At 42.1% G+C, this 21,050-nt stretch overlaps 1 protein-coding gene across 2 annotated transcripts; it reads left to right on the forward strand.

Annotated features, from left to right (window-relative positions):
* Positions 1–1,617: 1,617 nt before the first annotated feature.
* Positions 1,618–19,697, forward strand: LOC143706032 (monocarboxylate transporter 2). 2 transcript variants are annotated; one of them, XM_077197574.1, is made up of 6 exons: positions 1,618–2,078; positions 6,667–6,890; positions 13,818–13,961; positions 14,124–14,555; positions 16,936–17,295; positions 18,335–19,697. In XM_077197574.1, exons 2-6 carry the CDS (start codon positions 6,677–6,679, stop codon positions 18,583–18,585), a joined length of 1,401 nt encoding a protein of 466 aa, XP_077053689.1. In that variant the 5' UTR covers positions 1,618–2,078; positions 6,667–6,676; the 3' UTR covers positions 18,586–19,697. The 2 variants fall into 2 exon arrangements, with proteins under 2 accessions (XP_077053689.1, XP_077053690.1); XM_077197575.1 differs by lacking the exons at positions 1,618–2,078; positions 6,667–6,890 and adding an exon at positions 7,171–7,221.
* The last annotated feature ends 1,353 nt before the right edge of the window (positions 19,698–21,050 follow it).

A 21,050-nucleotide genomic window follows, 5' to 3' on the forward strand; every position in this document is an offset into this window, starting at 1 on the left:
GTGTGTGTGTGTGTTCGTTTGTCTGTGTGTGTGTGTGTGAGAGAGAGTGAGTGTGTTTGTGTCTGTGAGTGTACGTAAGTGTCTGTGTGAGATAGTGTGTGTGTGTGTGTGTGTGTGTGTGTGTGTTCGTTTGTCTGTGTGTGTGTGTGTGTGTGTGTGTTTGTGTCTGTGAGTGTGTTTGTGTCTGTGAGTGTACGTAAGTGTCTGTGTGAGATAGTGTGTGTGTGTGTGTGTGTGTGTGTGAGAGAGAGAGAGTGTGTGTTTGTGCGTGTCTGTGTGAGTGTATGTAAGTGTCTGTGTGAGATAGTGTTTGTGTGTGTGTGTGTGTGTGTGTGTGTGAGAGAGAGAGAGAGAGAGTGTGTGAGTGTGATAGTGTTTGTGTATGAGTGTGTGTAATAGTGTGTGTGTCTTCTTTCAGGGTGTCATGGAGAGGTGAGATGAGATGACCCATCATCATCGAGCTACTGGAGTGCCTCAGGGCTCAGTGCTGGGACCGCTGCTCTTCTACATGCCATCACTAGGATCTGTCACTCAGAAACATGGGTTTCCCATCACTGCTACACTGACAACACACAACTCCACCTCTCATTCCAGCCGGAGCTTCTCACATCTCAGCCTGAGACATTTCCAGCCGGATGAAGAACCATCACCTTCGACTCAAGCTTGTGAAGACAAAGAACTGCTCGTGTTCTCGACCAACCCAACACTACATCACGGCTTCTCCATTCGGCTGTAGGTTCATCATCCAGGAACCCTGAAGCAGTGATTGATGATCAGCCAAACTTCACAGACCACACTGTGTTCTTTATCGAGCCGAAGAGCTTTAACGTCACTCCTCTCTTCATAAACATGCACTCGCTCGCATCAGATTCAAGACACTGGCTCTTCAAGAGACGACTAAACATGCATCTTTTTCATCAAAACATGAACAATTCTGTAAATAAAGATGGATATATAAATATATATAAACGATATTTTCGCACAGCTCTATATAAATTTGGATATAGCCTACCGCTAATTAAAACGTAAGCTTTTTAAAAGCCAAATTCCCCAAAATACATCATCATCATACGCAATCAATCATATTCTGAATTAGGAAATAATTAAAATGCAGCCAAATATAATTTATGTTAAACAGAAACGATTAGCTCAGAAACGAGTCATTTTGTTCGTTTGTCACGTGACTGACGCAAAACGAATCATTCATGAACATACATTTAGTTTGAGAGAGAACGACGAGAAAAATACACATTTATTGCTCAATTGAACATTTAAACGTGAAAAGTTATCTGGTCTTTAATAACATTCCCAAAACGTTAGCAAAAAAACTTTAATTTACATCGTTCATGGAGCGTTTTTTTCTGAAATGTTTAACATTATATATTTTTTTACTTTCAAAAATAACGTTTAGTACTTAACGGGAACGTTAGAAAAACGTTCAAAAACATATTTTTGTTAGATGTTGTGCCTAATCCTCATTCATCACGTATCTATGTGAAAGTTCATTATTTCGTTCAAAGTAAAACTGTGTTAAACCCAAACCCGAGTCTCCAAACTGTCTCCTCTATTAATGTACTATTATTGTATTTCCTCTTGGATTACACTCGTTGCTTTGGCAGAATAATGTGTTTTCAACAAAGGCGGATCATGTGAGAAACACATTCTTTCTCCCTGCTGATTGTTTTAGTACAATAAGCCACGTTAAGACGTTCATAAGCAGGGCCAAAAACTGTGTGACTGGAATAACAAACAAGAGTGGAGCTCGTGCGCTCCTTTTACTTGATAATAGTAAATATTTATACTATTCTGTGACGACGTCGGTAGGCCTAAACCTTCCCGGATATGACCCCGCCCATCGAAACACACGCCTGCCTCGTAGCCAATCGCGTAGCGCGTACGTCTCATCGCCTCATTAATATTCATGAGCCAAGCCTCCGCCATAGCAGAGTCCGTTACCGCGCCCCGGGAAAGCGCGAGTGACGTCACTGCCGACTGATTCAAACGCGCGTGCGGAGAGTCTTTCTGCAGCAGCGACTGAAGGTCAGAGAGACAGACAGCACTGATAACCGGACCTGAAGGTAAGCAGGCTTTCTCATATGATGATGATGATGATGATGATGATGATGATGATGTGTTTGGTGCTGCCGGGACGGTCCCGTTATCAGAATGATGCTGAACGGGAAATACCAACAAATGAGGATGTGAATCATGTGGTGATGATGCACATATACATTCACTGTTAATAATGCCTAGGCGACTGCAGATTAATGTGATGAATGCTGCATAAATGTGATGAATAATGAATATGGACCGGTTGCATCCGGTCTGAATCGGCATCGGTATAGAGAATAGAAGTGAATAGAGTTCTATATTTATCCGGCTTTGATGCTGTAAGCCGGTTTGGCTCATCTGGGTCACTTCAGAGGGTCACGTGACTGTATCTGAGCACATTCAGCATGCATGATGTGTGTTTATGATGTTAATATTCACTCATGTTTACAATATATTATCAAGGGCAAGATAATGAAATATAGTGTTATCTGATATTATTACACTATCAGACAGAAACACACGAGTCTCAATCCTGCTGTGTGTTTGTTGAGCTGTGGGACCTTGTTACATGTTTTTACCATAGTAATAACTTTACATTTTGCATAATTACATGCAACTAACCCTCAACTAATCCCTTATAGTAAGTACATGTTGTTAATTATTATTAATCAGTACTTAAATATATAATTACACTGTAACAGTGACAACTTAAAATAAAGCGAATCCACTTTTAGTGCTTCTACTTAAACTAGATGAAAATGAGAAATATTGCATTAGTATTAGCATAAGTTAAAAGAGTGATGTCAGTTAAAGTGTTATTGTAAGTAAAGCATGTTGTGTGTGTTCTACCGTTGGGAAGAACGAAGCACACACACACACACACACACACACACACACACACACACACACACACACACACACACACGTCCACGGCTCACGCTGAGTCCTGAAGGAGACGCCCGCAGCATTTATTTATCTTTAGGTTCATGTTTTCATATCTCTGAACACACACACACACACACACACAAACACACACACACACACACACACACACACACACACACACACACACACACACACACACACATCTGGCCCTTTTTCCTGTGAAATACCTTCAAACAAGATCATAGTAGAATATATATCAACTATTAATGTGTGTTTTGCAGTCTAAGCGTGATAAATGCAGTGTAAGGGTTAATCAGGAGTGTGTTCTCCAGAAGAAGGTCAAAGGTCACGATAATGACCCTGAAAAAAAACCCCCAACCCTGTCATATGACATCATAGTTTTCTTTTGAATGCAACAGTTTATTGAACCTTTCGACAAAAGAAAAGAAAAAATTGCATGTTTTGTTTTGCATCATATTTATTACATCAGGGTTTTATGAGAATATTAGCGACGCACGATAAATCAGCATCACATCTGTGATATCATGTTCATTTTTAATGTTATCATCGTTATCAGTCCGATAAGAACATTTGGCCGATATATTAAAGCTGATCAATACTGGGTTATTTTCTTCTATAAAGAATAATCAGTATCAGCAATAATTTTCATATGGGGAGAAAAAACACTTCAATTTTATGCAAAAATGCTTGAATCAATAACAGTACAGCTGATACTTACATAAAACATATATAAATATCAATATCTGCCTATAATGTGTCTTAGTAAGATGATATTTAAATGCTTAGTTTTATGATCATACAATAATGATGATTGAGAAATGAACTAATAAACCTTCCTCAAAAGCATGATGATCATATTCGATACTCTTGATTATTATAATAAATGATGAGGATATTCTCACAGATTGAAGGACGTTTGTATAATTAAACTAAAAGAATTGAACTTGATAAAACAGTGTAAACTCAGAGACAGAAGGGCCGATCATGTGACTATCAGATATGAATATGATAAGTGTGAGTTATTGTCCACAGACTGTGACTCGTGTGCGTCGGTGTACGTGTGTACATTATGTGCGTTTATGTTATGATATCTCAGATGTTTGAAATATCAAAGAGAGGTGGAGACGCCCGTCAAACCTCTATTGTTCCTGGATCTGAGAAACCAGATCTTGTTTTTGAACTTCTCGTCTCTCGAAGACCTTCAAAGTGACCTCGAGAACACAGTCAGCGGGTCTTTCCTGCCATTCAAACCTTTAAACAGGCCTTGACCTTTGACCCGCACTCAAAACAATTACAGTCGTCACTCAGTTTCATCTACACGATTTACAGATTTTTAATGTTTTTAAGAGAAAAGAGTCTCTTCTGCTCACGAGGCTGCATTTATTTGATTAAAAATACAAACAAAACAAACAAAATAAATAATATTGTTACAATTTAATGTAACTGTGTAATTTATTTTCTGTGTAATTAAATCATTACTCCAGTCTTCAGTGTCACATGATCCTTCAGAAATCACTATAATATGATGATTTGATGCTCAAGAAACATTTATGATTATTATCAGTGTTGAAAACAGTTATTTACAGTTTTTTTTCAGGATTCTTTGATGAAAAGAAAGTTCAAAAGAACAGCATTTATCTGAAATATAATCTTTTGTAACATTATAAATGTCTTTACTGTAATGTTTGATCAATTTAATTCATCCTTGATGAATAAAAGTATTGATTTCTTTTATTTATTTTCCTCAAAAAATAAAATAAAAATTCTTTTGAACTTTTGAACGGTGGTGTTTAATGTTATAAAAGATTATATTTCAGACTTATATTATATATTATTATATTAAGACTGGAGTAATGACGCTGAAAATTCAGCTTTGATCACAGGAATAAATTACATTTTACTATATATTCACATAGAAAACAGATGATTTAGATTGTAATAATATTTCACTGCTTTTAATCAAATATATTCAGCCTTGGTGAGAAGAAGAGACTTCTTTTAAACACATTAAAATCTTACTTTTGACTGGTAGTGTATAATTACAAAGAAACGGCAAGCTTTTTTCAGTGTACTTTAAAGAGTGATGTGAACTGAGACGAGGAATGCAATCTAATTAAATATTCATGAGGCGTTTTAAACTACACGGAGACCTTGAAGCTGAAGGACGGTCAGAAACACACGCCGGTCACATGACGAGACCTCAGCGCTGATGTCATCAGGTGTCAGATTACAGCGTCACCTGAGTCTGTGCTGTCGGCCAATCACCTCACTGAATTCGTACCGAGCCTCCGATTGGATCAGACAAACCGCATCACTTTCAACAAGACGTGCGATTGGTTGATAATTTGAGCGGCTGAATCCATTCATTTGTTAGACATCAAAATATTAAATCAAGAGTCATTTATTGTAAAGAAAGTGGCACACATTCACTGTAGTCCCTCCATGAAGAATCAGCAGGATAACTCGAGTCAGCATGTGCTGATATATCCCTGTGCAAGAAGGTTATGCGGTTTGAAGAGTTCAGCAGAAAACAAAAGCTTATCTTACACAGGGCTTTAGTACTGAGCTGTACAACGTCACATGAGCGCTGTGTGTGAAAGCTTTGGCTTCAGATCTGAAACATCACATGATAAGAATCACTTGAGTTTTGTTTGGTTTGTAAATTGACTCTGACTGTAGAATTCATCAGGAGGTGGAGTCTACAGGGAACTGGAGGCGGGGCTTAATTTGTCAGTGATTGACAGCTGTGTTTGTTCTTAATTAGAGCTCGTTCCTCGTCGCTGCTATTTCTGCTCTCACTATCTGCCCACCGGAGACTAAAAACACTCATTTCTGCAGGGTTTCAGAAAGAACCATGTTTTAACCATAGACTGTTTAAAAATATCACTCGTAGTGTTTCTGAAGAGCGTTTTTGAATCCTAAAGTGGGCGGAGCCGGCCGTCGCCATCTTGGCCGCGTCACTCCCGGATAAACAAACATGTGCAGAGGCGGATTAGCTGAGGTGACGTGACGCTAACAGACAGCAGACAAACGGCTAGTAGTGACATCAGCGGAAATCCACCTGTCACTCAAGTGGCCACGCCCTTAATTATGCACAACTTTAAGGCTTAATATCATTTAAACAGATGAGTTAAATGAGAAAAAAATTCACCCCCCTCACAGTCGTCATGAAGGACAAAATGAGCTATTTAGACCAAAAACACTTTTTGCACCAGACTGTAAACATGTTTTTTCTGCTGTAAAGTTGAGCATTTTAACATGCGAGTCTATGGGATTGAGTCTCTTCTGCAGCCGGCCTCTAGTGGCCCGTGGAGGAACTGCAGTTTAAGTCTCTTCAGTGTGGAAAGAGAGAGGGAGAGAGAGAGACAGGAAGTTTAACGCTTGGTTTTCAAACAGGTTTCCTGAACACGCCCTCTCCTCTCTAATTGGTCAGTCAGACAGAGGCCCCGCCCCCACAGTCACGTCACTGGTTGAGTCAGAATCAACGCAGTCTGTTAGCGTCACGTCACCTCAGCTAATCCGCTTTGCTGCACATGTTCCTTTATCCGGGAGTGACGCTGCCAAGATGGCGACGGCCGGCTCTGTCCATTTTGGGCTTCAAAAACACTATTCAGAAATACTACGAGTGACGTCACGCACACTACACCCATATTTATACAGTCGATGGTCGGAATCTGGCATGTGACGGTGTGTGTGTGTGTGTCGCAGTGACTCCGCAATGCCTCCTCCCGTTGGGCCGCCGGTGGTCCCGCCTCCTGATGGTGGGTGGGGCTGGGCTGTTGTGGGCGGAGCCTTCATCTCCATCGGCTTCTCCTACGCCTTCCCAAAAGCCACCACTGTGTTCTTCAAAGACATACAGAGGATCTTCGACGCCTCGTACAGTCAGGTGGCCTGGATCTCCTCCATCATGCTGGCCGTCATGTACGCTGGAGGTAAACACGCGGTGTGTGTATGTGTGAGTGTGTGTGTGTGTGTGTGTGCGTGCGTGTGTACAGTCAGGCGGCCTGGATCTCCTCCATCATGCTGGCCGTCATGTACGCTGGAGGTAAACACGCGGTGTGTGTATGTGTGAGTGTGTGTGTGTGTGCGTGCGTGTGTACAGTCAGGCGGCCTGGATCTCCTCCATCATGCTGGCCGTCATGTACGCTGGAGGTAAACACGCAGTGTGTGTATGTGTGAGTGTGTGTGTGTGTGTGTGCGTGCGTGTGTACAGTCAGGCGGCCTGGATCTCCTCCATCATGCTGGCCGTCATGTACGCTGGAGGTAAACACGCGGTGTGTATGTGTGTGTGTATGTGTGTGTGTGGAAATATGATCTCAATGTTATGAATGTCTGAGAAACCACTTTCAGTTCACGTTTAATGAAATTCATTACTGGACTAATCAGCCTCCATTTGACCCCGAACACCAGCAGGTGTGTGTGATCCAGGTGTGTGTGATGCAGGTCATGCCGAAATTAAATCAGCATCTTTTATTATGAACAAGCATTAACATGCAGATTCGACCTTAAAGGGATAGTTCACCCAGAAATGAAATGATCCCATGATTTACTCGTCCTCAACTCATCCTAGCTGTATCTGACACTCTCTCAGACGAACACAGAGATATATTAAACATGTCCTGACTCTTTATGATGGATAGAAGCACTTTTATGGACTTTAAAACAGAAACACTCATTCACTACCATTATAAAGCTGGAAGAGTCAGCACATGTTTAATCCTCCCATCATGATCCTGGGAGGATACAGCTAGGATGAGTTGAGTACGAGTAAATCATGGGCTAATTTTCATTTCAGGGTGAACTATCGCTTTAACATGCTGAGAACACACACATTTTCACACATTCTCAAGCTTTTGAAATCATTAGTGAAGCCAAATATCCCATGATGCATCTGCTTTATAAGACTTCAAGTAAAACGTTCCACCTTAGAGAACATCGTTTCTCGATACATTCTGGGCTCAAGACCAACGACTCTAATCCACTGTACACTACAGACATGTGTATGTGTGTGTGTGTGTGTGTGTGTGTGTGTGTGTGTGTGTGTGTGTGTGAGCTGCAGCAGTCCTACTTGTCTCATGATGTGTGTGTGTGTGTGTGTGTGTGTGTGTGTGTGTGAGTGTGTGAGTGTGTGTGTGTGTGTGTGTGTGAGTATGAGTGTGTGTGTGTGTGTGTCAGTGTGTGTGTGTATGTGAGCTGCAGCAGTCCTGCTTGTCTCATGATGTGTGTGTGTGTGTGTGTGTGTGTGTGTGTGTGTGAGTGTGTGTGTGTGTGTGTGTATGTGCGTGTATGAGTGTGTGTGTGTGTCAGTGTGTGTGTGTGTGTGTATGTGCGTGTATGAGTGTGTGTGTGTGTCAGTGTGTGTGTGTATGTGAGCTGCAGTAGTTCTCAGGGATTAAAGTGAAAAAAATTCTTCTGACTGAAAATTTTTTTCAGGCCAAGTCATATTCCTTTAACTTTATTTAAATAGTCGAGACCAATATCGTTTTAAGGGGAGATGTTTTAAACCGCTTTAATATTGCCAGTTTGCATATTTTAAAAGCTATTTTAATCTATGAAAAAAAATTACTTAGCTTGACAAATAATCAACCATCTACATAACTTTTCAGTGCATGTTTTTATTTATCTTATAAGACCAAACAATGCTAAATTATATTAATATATAGTTTGTTTAATGGCAAATCGTTTTGGCTGAGGGCAAAGTGAAGTTTCATAACTTTATATATTTAGGCTATTTAACTTTAACTGTGTAGCCTATTAGAGAGCTGACTAATGTTTGACTGAATTGTTTGCTTTATTTCTCATTGTATAGCTTCTTATAGCCTACATATTAGGCTACTTATACTTTTATGGATATTGATAATTAAAACTGACATTTAACAAAAAGCAACAGGGTTGTGTAATGTTATATATTCTAAAATATATAAAATATTCTTTATATATTTTACTATGCATTCTCTTGTATGTGTACATGCATAATAAAATAAAATGATACAACCCTGTCTCTGTTTGTTAAGTTTGTCAGTTTTAATGATCAATAATGTTTCATATTTTTAAAATGAAAACAAAAAGAAGCAGGGTTGTGTTTTATATTGCGTGTTGTTATAAATATATGGAGTGAAGATAATCAATGTGCGTTATCTGAACCACATTTGTGTGGCCATATAGGCCTAATATGTTTATGATAATATGTTCATTTATAAATGAAAAGAGGTATTTTGTATATATTTCGTTTTATTGTTGATGAAAAGAGGCAGACTTGTATTTTATACCATATTTCATTTTATTGTTGACTAAAATATACATAAAGAGATAACCGGAGTAGCCAGAGCGAGATGAGTGACGAAACCAAGATCACCGCGGATCCGTTTGCAGAATAACCGGACTCGCGTCCTCGGGAGTTCGTTCTCCCGAGTCGAACTTGCCAAGTCCGAACTATCAAGGACGCAAGTCCGAGGTTTTTGCGTAGCCTATTGGTATTGAGAAACGGCCAATATTGACCCGCGTTCTGTTTTCTATCATGCGCCGTGCACGTTTGCGTTGACGTAATATGCACGCAAACGCACCAGGGTTCGATAGAATTAAGTTGAACGTGAAACCAGACCAACGCTGCGGGGGGCGCAGGGAACAAACTCGCTCGGATTCGGACCGCAGCAAACCAGCTGTAGCCTGACATGCACTTCTCCAAAACTAAGATTAATTGAGTGAACACGGAGCAGTTTTTCCGTGAGCGGGAATTGAAAACCCGGACTGGACCATAAGCGAAGTGATTACAGAATGTTAGAGTGGAGAGAGGAACGTGCTTTGGCTCCGATCCAGGCTTTATCACATCCCCCTCAGCAGGGTGAATACACCTCGTCTTTCCTTAATTTAAGACCTATTCAAACTAAAATTAAGACATTTATCACACTATTTGAGAAATGAAAGCCTATTTACGGCCTTAACATTATGAAAAGTGAATTTAAGACATTAAGGACAGACGGGAACCCTGCAATTGACGGAAATCCGTCATAGACTCGCTGCAATTAACGGAAATCCGTCGTAGCGACGGAGAACTTTAATCCCTGAGTTCTGCTTGTCTCATGATGTGTGAGTGTATGTGTGAGTGAGTGAGTGTGAGAGTGAGTTTGAGTGAGTGTGATTGAGTGAGTGAGTGAGAGTGAGTGTGAGTGAGTGAGAGTGAGTGAGTGAGTGTGAATGAGTGAGTGTGAGTGAGTGAGTTAGTGTGAGTGAGTGTGAGTGAGTGAGTTAGTGTGAGTGTGCGTGAGTGAGTTAGTGTGAGTGTGAGTCAGTGTGAGTGAGTGATTGAGTGTGAGTGTGAGTGAGTGAGTTAGTGTGATTGAGTGTGAGTGAGTGAGTTTGAGTGTGAGTGAGTGAGTGAGTGAGTTAGTGTGAGTGAGTGAGTGTGAGTGAGTGAGTTAGTGTGAGTGAGTGAGTGTGAGTGAGTTAGTGTGAGTGTGCGTGAGTGAGTTAGTGTGAGTGTGAGTGAGTGAGTGTGAGTGTGAGTGAGTGAGTGAGTGTGAGTGAGTGAGTGTGAGTGAGAGTGAGTGAGTGTGAGTGAGTGAGTGAGTGTGAGTGAGAGTGAGTGAGTGAGAGTGAGTGAGTGAGTGTGAGTGAGTGAGTGTGCGTGAGTGAGTTAGTGTGAGTGAGAGTGAGTGAGAGTGAGTGAGTGAGTGAGTGAGTGTGTGTGAGTGAGTGGGTGAGTGTGCGTGAGTGAGAGTGAGTGAGTGAGAGTGAGTGAGTGAGTGTGAGTGAGTGAGTGAGTGTGTGTGAGTGAGTGGGTGAGTGAGAGTGAGTGAGTGTGAGTCAGAGTGAGTGTGTGAGTGAGTGAGTGAGTGAGTGAGTGTGAATGATTGAGTGAGAGTGAGTGAGTGTGAGTGAGTGAGTTAGTGTGAGTGAGTGAGTGGGTGAGTGTGAGTGAGTGAGTGTGTGTGAGTGAGTGAGTGTGAGTGTGTGTGTGAGCTGCAGTAGTCCTGCTTGTCTCTTGATGTGTTTCTGTATGTGTGAGTGTGAGAGTGAGAGTGAGTGAGTGAGTTAGTGTGAGTGAGTTAGTGTGAGTGAGTGTGAGTGAGTGAGTGTGAGTGAGTTAGTGTGAGTGTGTGTGAGTGAGTGAGTGTGAGTGTGTGTGAGCTGCAGTAGTCCTGCTTGTCTCTTGATGTGTTTGTGTATGTGTGAGTGAGTGAGTGTGAGAGTGAGTGAGTGAGTGAGTTAGTGTGAGTGAGTGAGTGAGTGAGTGTGAGTGAGTTAGTGTGAGTGTGAGTGAGTGAGTGAGTTAGTGTGAGTGTGCGTGAGTGAGTTAGTGTGTGTGAGTGAGTGAGTGAGTGAGTGAGTGTGAGTGAGTTAGTGTGAGTGAGTGAGTGAGTGAGTGTGAGTGAGTTAGTGTGATTGAGTGTGAGTGTGAGTGAGTTTGAGTGTGAGTGAGTGTGAGTGAGTGAGTGTGAGTGAGTGAGTGAGTGAGTGAGTGTGAGTTAGTGTGATTGAGTGTGAGTGTGAGTGAGTTTGAGTGTGAGTGAGTGAGTTAGTGTGAGTGATTGTGAGTGAGTGAGTGTGAGTGAGTGAGTGTGAGTGAGTTAGTGTGAGTGAGTGTGAGTGTGTGAGTGAGTGTGAATGAGTGAGTGAGAGTGAGTGTGAGTGATTGAGTGAGAGTGAGTGAGTGTGAGTGAGTGAGAGTGAGTGAGTTAGTGTGAGTGAGTGGGTGAGTGTGAGTGAGTGAGTGTGTGTGAGTGTGTGTGAGCTGCAGTAGTCCTGCTTGTCTCTTGATGTGTTTGTGTATGTGTGAGTGAGTGAGTGTGAGAGTGAGTGTGGGTGAGTGAGTGAGTGTGAGAGTGAGTGTGAGTGAGTGAGTGTGTGAGTGAGTGAGAGTGAGTGAGTTAGTGTGAGTGAGTGGGTGAGTGTGAGTGAGTGAGTGTGAGTGAGTGTGTGTGTGTGAGTGAGTGAGTGTGAGTGTGTGTGAGCTGCAGTAGTCCTGCTTGTCTCTTGATGTGTTTGTGTATGTGTGAGTGAGTGAGTGTGAGCGTGAGTGTGGGTGAGTGAGTGAGTGAGTGTGAGAGTGAGTGTGAGTGAGTGAGTGAGTAAGTGTGAGTGAGTGGGTGAGTGTGAGTGAGTGAGTGTGAGTGAGTGAGTGTGAGTGAGTGTGAGTGAGTTGGTGTGAGTGTGAGTGAGTGAGTGTGAGTGAGTAGGTCTGAGTGAGTTGGTGTGAGTGAGTTGGTGTGAGTGAGAGTGAATGAGTGAGTGTGAGTGAGTTGGTGTGAGTGAGTTGGTGTGAGTGAATGAGTGAGTGTGAGTGAGTGTAAGTGAGTGTGAGTGAGTAAGTGTGAGTGTGTGTGAGTGAGTGAGTGAGTGTGAGTGAGTGTTTGAGTGAGTGTGAGTGAGTGTGAGTGAGTATGAGTGAGTGTGAGTGAGTATGAGTGAGTGTGAGTGAGTGAGTTTGAGTGAGTGTGAGTGAGTGAGTGAGTGAGTGTGAGTGAGTTAGTGTGATTGAGTGTGAGTGTGAGTGAGTTTGAGTGTGAGTGAGTGAGTGAGTGTGAGTGAGTGTGAGTGAGTTAGTGTGAGTGAGTGTGAGTGAGTGTGAATGAGTGAGTGTGAGTGAGAGTGAGTGATTGAGTGAGAGTGAGTGAGTGTGAGTGAGTGAGAGTGAGTGAGTGAGTTAGTGTGAGTGAGTGGGTGAGTGTGAGTGAGTGAGTGTGAGTGAGTGTGAGTGAGTGAGTGTGTGTGAGTGTGTGTGAGCTGCAGTAGTCCTGCTTGTCTCTTGATGTGTTTGTGTATGTGTGAGTGAGTGAGTGTGAGAGTGAGTGTGGGTGAGTGAGTGAGTGTGAGTGAGTGAGTGTGTGAGTGAGAGTGAGTGAGTGAGTTAGTGTGAGTGAGTGGGTGAGTGTGAGTGAGTGAGTGTGAGTGAGTGTGTGTGAGTGAGTGTGAGTGAGTGAGTGTGAGTGTGTGTGAGCTGCAGTAGTCCTGCTTGTCTCTTGATGTGTTTGTGTATGTGTGAGTGAGTGAGTGTGAGCGTGAGTGTGGGTCAGTGAGTGAGTGAGTGTGAGTGTGAGTGAGTGAGTGAGTAAGTGTGAGTGAGTGGGTGAGTGTGAGTGAGTGAGTGTGAGTGAGTGTGAGTGAGTGAGTGTGAGTGAGTGTGAGTGAGTGTGAGTGAGTTGGTGTGAGTGTGAGTGAGAGTGAGTGAGTGTGAGTGAGTAGGTCTGAGTGAGTTGGTGTGAGTGAGTTGGTGTGAGTGTGAGTGAATGAGTGAGTGTGAGTGAGTTGGTGTGAGTGAGTTGGTGTGAGTGAATGAGTGAGTGTGAGTGAGTGTAAGTGAGTGTGAGTGAGTAAGTGTGAGTGTGAGTGAGTGAGTGTGAGTGAGTGTGAGGGAGTGTGAGTGAGTGAGTGAGTGTGAGTGTTTGAGTGAGTGTGAGTGAGTATGAGTGAGTGTGAGTGAGTGAGTTTGAGTGAGTGAGTGAGAGTGAGTGAGTGTGAGTGAGTCTGTGAGTGAGTGAGTGTGAGGGAGTGTGAGTGAGTGAGTGTTTGAGTGAGTGTGAGTGAGTGAGTGTGAGTGAGAGTGAGTGAGTGTGAGTGAGAGAGTGTGAGTGAGTCTGTGAGTGAGTGAGTGTGAGTGAATGAGTGAGTGTGAGTGAGTGAGTGTGAGTGAGTAAGTGTAAGTGAGTGAGTGAGTGAGTGTGAGTGAGTGAGTGAGTGTGAGTGAGTGAGTGAGAGTGAGTGTGAGTGAGTGAGAGTGAGAGTGAGTGTGAGTGAGTGAGTGTGAGTGAGTGAGTGTGAGTGAGTGACTGTGAGCTGCAGTAGTCCTGCTTCTCTCATGATGTGTGTGTGTGTGTGTGTGTGTGTGTGTGTGTGTGTGTGTGTGTGTGTGTGTGTGTCAGGCCCCATCAGTAGTATCCTGGTGAATGCGTACGGGTGTCGACCCATCATGATCCTGGGAGGATTTCTGTGTGCCATCGGGATGATCAGCGCCTCGTTCTGCAACAACGTCATCCAGCTTTACATCTGCATCGGCGTCATCGGGGGTGAGACATACACACTCACTCACACTCACACACACACACACACACACACACACACACTCACACACACACACACACACACACACACACACACACACACACACACACACACACACACACACACACTAGCCGCCCCATATCTATCTATCTCTCTCTCTCTCTCAGGCTTCGGTCTGGCGTTTAACCTCCAGCCTGCACTGACGATGATCGGCCGCTACTTCTACAAGAAGCGTCCGATCGCGAACGGCCTGGCGATGGCGGGCAGCCCGGTGTTCCTGAGCACGCTAGCGCCGCTAAACCAGTACCTGATCAACGAGTACGGCTGGCGGGGGAGCTTTCTGATCCTGGGAGGGCTAATGCTAAACTGCTGCGTGGCGGGAGCGCTCATGAGACCGCTGATGGGACCAGTGACCCAGAGCCAGCCCGTCCTGCAGAAACCCGTGTCCCGGGAGAAGCGCACGGCCTGGGAGACCGTGAATAAGTACCTGGATCTCTCACTCTTCAAACACAGAGGGTTCCTCATATACCTGTCGGGGAACGTCATCATGTTCCTGGGCTTCTTCTCGCCCATCGTCTTCCTCTCGTCGTACGCTAAAGGTGGCTGTACTTTCTGTCCTTTTAAAGGGTTAGTTCACCCAAAAATGAAAACTCTGTCACTAATTACTCTCCCTCATGTTGTTCAACCCCGTAAGACCTTCGTTCATGTTCGCAACAGGAATTAAGATATTTGTGATTAAATCTGAGAGCTGGATCACTCCTCCATAGGCTTCTAAGGGATTGAAACTTGTTCCCCGAAAAGTTATTAAAGACATCGTTAAAGTAGTCCAAGTGACTACAGTGACTCAATCTTAAGTTTATCAAGCGACGTGAATACTTTTTGTGCGCAAAAAAAACAAAACAAAAATAACAACCTCGAGTGAGTTCACTAGTGTAACAGCGCATCTGTGTTGTACGTCACACGGAGGCTCACTATTGGCCGGCGCTGGTCATGTGTGTGATGCGTGTGACGTACAACACAGAAGCGCTGCGCTGTTACACTAGTGAACTCACTCGAGGCCCGCAGAGAAGGACATGAATAGTTAAGACCAAGTTTAAGTTATTTTTGTTTGTTTTTGCGCACAAAAAGTATTCTCGTCGCTTGATAAACTTAAAGGACAAGTTCGGTATTTTACACTTAAAGCCCTGTTTTAAGATCGTTTATGATGAAATAGAACCGTTAAGATTAAAATTTGGACACATGCTGCTGTCCCGAGAATTTTCGGTTTCTGTGTTAGCCCCCCCCCCCCACAGTGGTTTCATAGGGGCACTGGAACAATCATTCATAAAACGCATTAAACTTTAGTTTACTAAGACGTGAAACTCACCGAGTGGTCTGGGTTGTTCACTGATATGCTCACACAAAAATCGCTGCAAAAGATGCGTATCGAATATTTCACGAAGATCTTACGGGGTTGAACAACATGAGGGAGAGTAATTACTGACAGAATTTACATTTTTGGGTAATATCCATTTAAGTCAATTATTTTTATTGTCATTGCATGTATTATACAATGAAATTAATTAGCAAACCTACACACTACAATACAGAAACAGAAAGTTTCATGTAAAGATATTGCACATTGTTGTCATAAAGTGACTCTAACTGTAATTATGATTAGTAGAATTGAATAATGACTATTCAAGGTGTAATGAGCCGCGTTTCCACCGAAATTACCTGGAACAATTTATCCCAGGAACTTTTTCTCCCCCAGACTTTTTGCTGTCTAAAGTATCGTGAGAATTAGGCAAGTTAGTCCGGTGACGTAGCACCGCTGGATTTCATCCTCTGAATTTAAGCTTAATAAAGCCTGAACCTCGTCGTCGGCCCATCAGTCGGATTTTTTAAACTCCATTTTAGATTCAAATAGCAAAGAACTGTTCAGCACCGCAACAGGAAATGCAGCATGGAGTCAACCAATCAAAATGCAGCATGAACTCGACCAATCAGCACGTTCCGCGCACAAGTCCCGCCCCCGAAAGTTCCTGAACTTTATAAAAGCAGCAGCTCGTGAGCAGGGACTTTCTGAGGGAGAGATATTTACCCAGAACTTCATTTAGACCTTGTGGTGGAAACACACCGAAGCGGCTTTCGCATCGAGGAACCTCTTCATCATTCCCAGAACTATTGGCCGAAGTTTTTGGCGCGTTCGCACCGCAGGAACTAGGAATGATTTTAGTTCTAGGAACTCCTTTAGAGGAACTAATTTACTCCTCCTCCAGAGTCTAAACCAGCGCTATAGGAACTACAGTGACGCTAGTGTTCTCTGATTGGCCGAACGCACGCGAGACACCGGCACCCGCCATTATTAGAAAGCTCAACGCACAGATTATAGCCGATATATTTACTCCAGAAACTAACTCTACATGTAAAACAGTGACAGATGGAGCTCTCAATCTTTACACTGAGGAGAAAACCCAACGCAACTTTGAGGAGACCGAGAGAAACGTGATCATGTGTTTCTGCTCAGCGACACTGACATCAAACACACGCCATACGCTAATAACTTTATTACTGTCTACTTTCTATGAATATCAGTTCTATCTAATACCGTATTGGACAGGACTGATCGACAGATCGTGAACTAATGAACTGGAGAATGTGAGCGCTGTGTGTTCAGGCGTTCTCAGCGCCGTCACAATAAAAGTCCCAACAACAAGCGTGTGTTACGTTAGAGTTCCTACTAGCGGAGCGAACGCAACCAGGAAAACGTTCCTAAGGGATCATTAGTTCCCGGAGAACCATCCTGGAGACTCGATCCCAGAACTATCCGGTGCGAAAGCCTCTCGAGTCCCAGCCCAAAGTCACTCGTTCCTGTGGTGGAAACGCGGCTGTACTGCACCTTTAAGCGTGTATATTTATGATTTTTATTTGGATGTCTTGTACAGTCAGTCTTGTGGCTGTTTTTAAATGTGCTTTATGAATGAATTAAACTTAAAGACAACGGCGTGGACGAGTACCAAGCAGCGTTCCTGCTCTCCATCCTGGCGTTCGTGGACATGTTTGCCCGGCCGTCGATGGGTCTGCTGGCCAACTCCCGCTGGATCCGGCCCAGGATCCAGTACTTCTTCAGCTTCGCGGTGCTGTATAACGGCGTGTGTCACCTACTTGTCCCGCTGGTGCAGAGCTACACCGGGATGGTGGTGTACGCCGTGTTCTTCGGCTTCGCCTTCGGGATGGTGAGCGCGGTTCTGTTCGAGACGCTGATGGACCTGGTGGGAGCGCAGAGGTTCTCCAGCGCCGTGGGCTTGACCACCATCGTGGAGTGCTGTCCGGTGCTCATCGGGCCACCGCTGGCGGGTGAGGACAAACTTATGATCCACCGTAATCAATCATTTTATCCCGTAAAACTCATCTTTGATCAACAAAATTACACATTTAAATGCGTTTTCTTTGGAAAAAAAAGTGAATTCCTTAAAATATCTTGAATGTAACTTGACACCCTTGCCTCGTTTAGTATATGCGGTTCTATGAATATGCAAATTAGCCCCGCCTCCACTCACTCACAGCAGCTCAGAGACTAAAAGATATCTTTGATCACTAAAATGACATATTTAAAGGCATAGTTCACCCAAAAATGAAAATTAGCCCATGATTTACTCGCCCTCAAGTCATCCTAGGTGTATATGACTTTCTTCTCTCAGACGAATACAATCAGAGTTATATTGCACTTTTATGATGGACAGATGCACTTTTATGATTTATGATGGACAGATGCACTTTTATGATGGACAGATGCACTTTTATGATTTATGATGGACAGATGCACTTTTATGATGGACAGATGCACTTTTATGATTTATAAAAGTGAATTTTTAAAAGTCTCATGTGATTTATAAAAGTGGCAATCAACTGCCATTATAAAGCTTGGAAGAGCCAGGACATTTTTTAATATAACTGATTGCATTCGTCCGAGAGAAGAAAGTCATATACACCTAGGATGAGTTCAGGGCGAGTAAATCATGGGCTAATTTTCATTTTAAAAGTGAACTACTCCTTTAAAACTGCAGTGAACCAAAGACAGTCTCAAAAACACGGTTTGAAATCGCTGGTGTTTCTGACGTCACAAACTACCTTGTAACCAATCAGATCAACGTGTGATCGTCAACGAGTGGATCTCTGAGTGAGTGAGTGAGTGGAGGCGGGGCTCATTTGCATATTCATATACTAAATGAGGCAAGGGTGTCGAGTTACATTCAAGATGTTTTAAGGCATTTAAACGCATTTAAATGTGTAATTTTGGTGATCTGAGATGAGTTTTAATGGATAAAATGATTGACGACAGCGGGAATTTACACATACTGAAAATAATAACTGCACGGCCATGTTTGCTCTGCAGGGAAACTAGTGGACATCACTAAGAACTACAAGTACATGTACCTGTGCTGTGGAGCGGTGGTCGTGTTCTCCAGCATCTGGCTCTTCATCGGGAACTTCATCAACTACCGTTTGCTGGACCGCGAGCGCAAGCGCGAGGAGACGTACCAGCGAGCCGCGCAGAACGACGTAGATGCTAACGCAGACGCTACAGCTACGCAGGAGCTCAGCGAGAGTAAAGACGCCGTCATGCAGTGTGAAACCAACATCTGAACGTCTATGCAAACACTGGAAGACACTGCCAGAGTCGCTCCGCATGACAAGGCTTTAACTAAACGAGCACTTTGATATAGACAGGCTCAGGTTCAGCTAGCGTTCGCGTCAGAACAGTGTGTGTTCAATGCGCCGCTCATTTGAGTCTTAAACACACACACACACACACACACGTTTCGCAGGTGTATAAAGCAATCTGATCTGCTACTGAATGTAAATCTGATGCTTTAGAGCCTTATGAATCTGTTCCTGAGGATTATTACTCATCATTACTACCAAATCTGGAAGCTATATGATTTACAGCAGAAGTCCTCAGGGGAAACGCTAGTTTCGTTCTGTTTTTGGGTTATTTTTTACACACACATACATACATATACGGACGGTTTAATGTGATTCAGTTTCACCATAAACACTTTTTAACCTATGATGTATTGCCTTAAGTATAAAGTATGCATCTATTATTCTACTATGAACTGTATTATTTAATGTATTTGCTGATGTAAATCCACAAGGCAAGATGCTGTATAATTTACTGTATGAAACGCACCTCAGTTCTGCTTTTCTTTAACGCCCTTGTTGAGAATGTACCGAATGGAATTAATTCAACTCATAAATTTCTAGTCTATTCTAAGACTGTAAGACAAGCTTTTGTTGTTGTACGTCCATGAGCACCAGAAGTATTTGCAATTATCATTAAATTATTATCTTTACTGTAGTACAACGTATGCGTCATTAAAATGCCAGAATTGACATGTTGTGCTATTTTTAGTATGTAAATAACTAACAAAACTAATGACATTTATTTAATGATGTGGTTATTATATGCATCATTTTGTTTTGTATCATTTTTGCTTTTTTATCATTTGTTGTTATGATTGTAAGGAAATAGACCAAACTGCCACCAAAAACATTCACACGCACATATACATGCTGTTATGATTATTATTTTGTATTATTAACTTCGTTTTTTTTGTAATTGTCAAAATTATAGCCAACTAATGTAATCAGTTTAACTGGATCTTTAACCTCTTATGACATGTTGTGAATGTATTCACTTTTGTTCATAATTCTGGATGTGCTGAAATTTGAAATTAAACCACATTTGGAAGATGTTTTGAGATCTATAACTTAACCGAACACCGGTCAATACAAATCTAATGAGTTTGATCATTTCATTTCCTGTTTGGAATGGAATAACGAGAAATGAAAACCAGCTCGTTTATTACTTTTTTTTTTGTTTAGTAAAAAAACAACAACGAAAAATTTGAATTTGGCTCGAATTTTCATTTTTTGTTTCAACCATTTCACCATGGGACTCGATGAGGTACGACCACGAGTAAATGTCCGGGTAAGACACCTCTGGCCACTGGGTGGCGTTGTTACACCAGTACGGACGTTGTTTTGTGACGCTATTTTGTATTGAAGTCTACGGGAAGTCTAGTTTGTTTTCCCTAAAACTGGGCGTGAATCTGTTCAGAGACATTATATGACGTTGGCGCCGGTTGTGGTATATTATCATATATCGTCATGGCAAAAAAAAAAAAAAAAAAAATCAAGTGAATGAATCAAGTGTTGTTTGTTGAACAAATCGGTTGACTCAATGATTCAAATGACTCACTCGTTTGTCGTTACTGCAAGCTGCAGAAATAGTCACGTGAGTGCTGTATCTTACAAGAAATATATGGTTCATTTACTATTATAGTGAATGGGTCAAGAAAATACCAATAGAACTAATTGTTGTAAAAGACGACTTTACATAATTATACTCTCGCGTTACCTGAATGCAGATAATAAATAAGCTGATTTCAGAGACAATTTTTAAGCCCATTTCTGACACTAAAAGAAAATAAATGCTTTGGACAAACGTAATTATGCCAGCCTACGAAGTCATAATTACGATATAATAAGTCGAAATTATGACATAGAAAGTTAAATTTGACGTTTTATCTCATGATTATGACTGTCAATTTCGATTTAGTATGTCATAGTTTTTTATCTTTTAAAAAAATATGACTTAATATGTCTTATTATTACTTACAGCTGCACTATGTAACTTTGTCACTCTAACGGTTAATAAACTGCATATATTTGTATCGTTAAGAATAAGATTCAATAAAGATTTTTTTTTTTAAAAACGGCATGCGTCTTGCGGAAGAACGTTGTAGCCGGATCTACTTCCCTGTGTTAATGACGCGTCACGCAGGTACTGTGCTCCTCCGCAGCGGTCGGTCTAAAATAGTTCAAATACAGTATAAACACTTATTTAGTTGTACCGTAGTGATTCATGATGAGACAAAAAAAAAAAAACGGTTTGGAAGATGGATTTATGATGTACTCGTTTATTTTATTAATTTTGTGAATTTTAAATAAAAAGTTACATAGTGTAGTTTTAATTCCAGCTTTTTATGGCATAATTATAACGTTATATGTGATAATTATGATTTACGGGCTTCCATAATAATGTT

The sequence above is a fragment of the Siphateles boraxobius genome, unplaced genomic scaffold, assembly GCF_051911475.1.
Source record: "Siphateles boraxobius isolate OS27281-9 unplaced genomic scaffold, OSU_SipBor_1 4, whole genome shotgun sequence".
Lineage (NCBI taxonomy): Eukaryota > Metazoa > Chordata > Actinopteri > Cypriniformes > Leuciscidae > Siphateles > Siphateles boraxobius.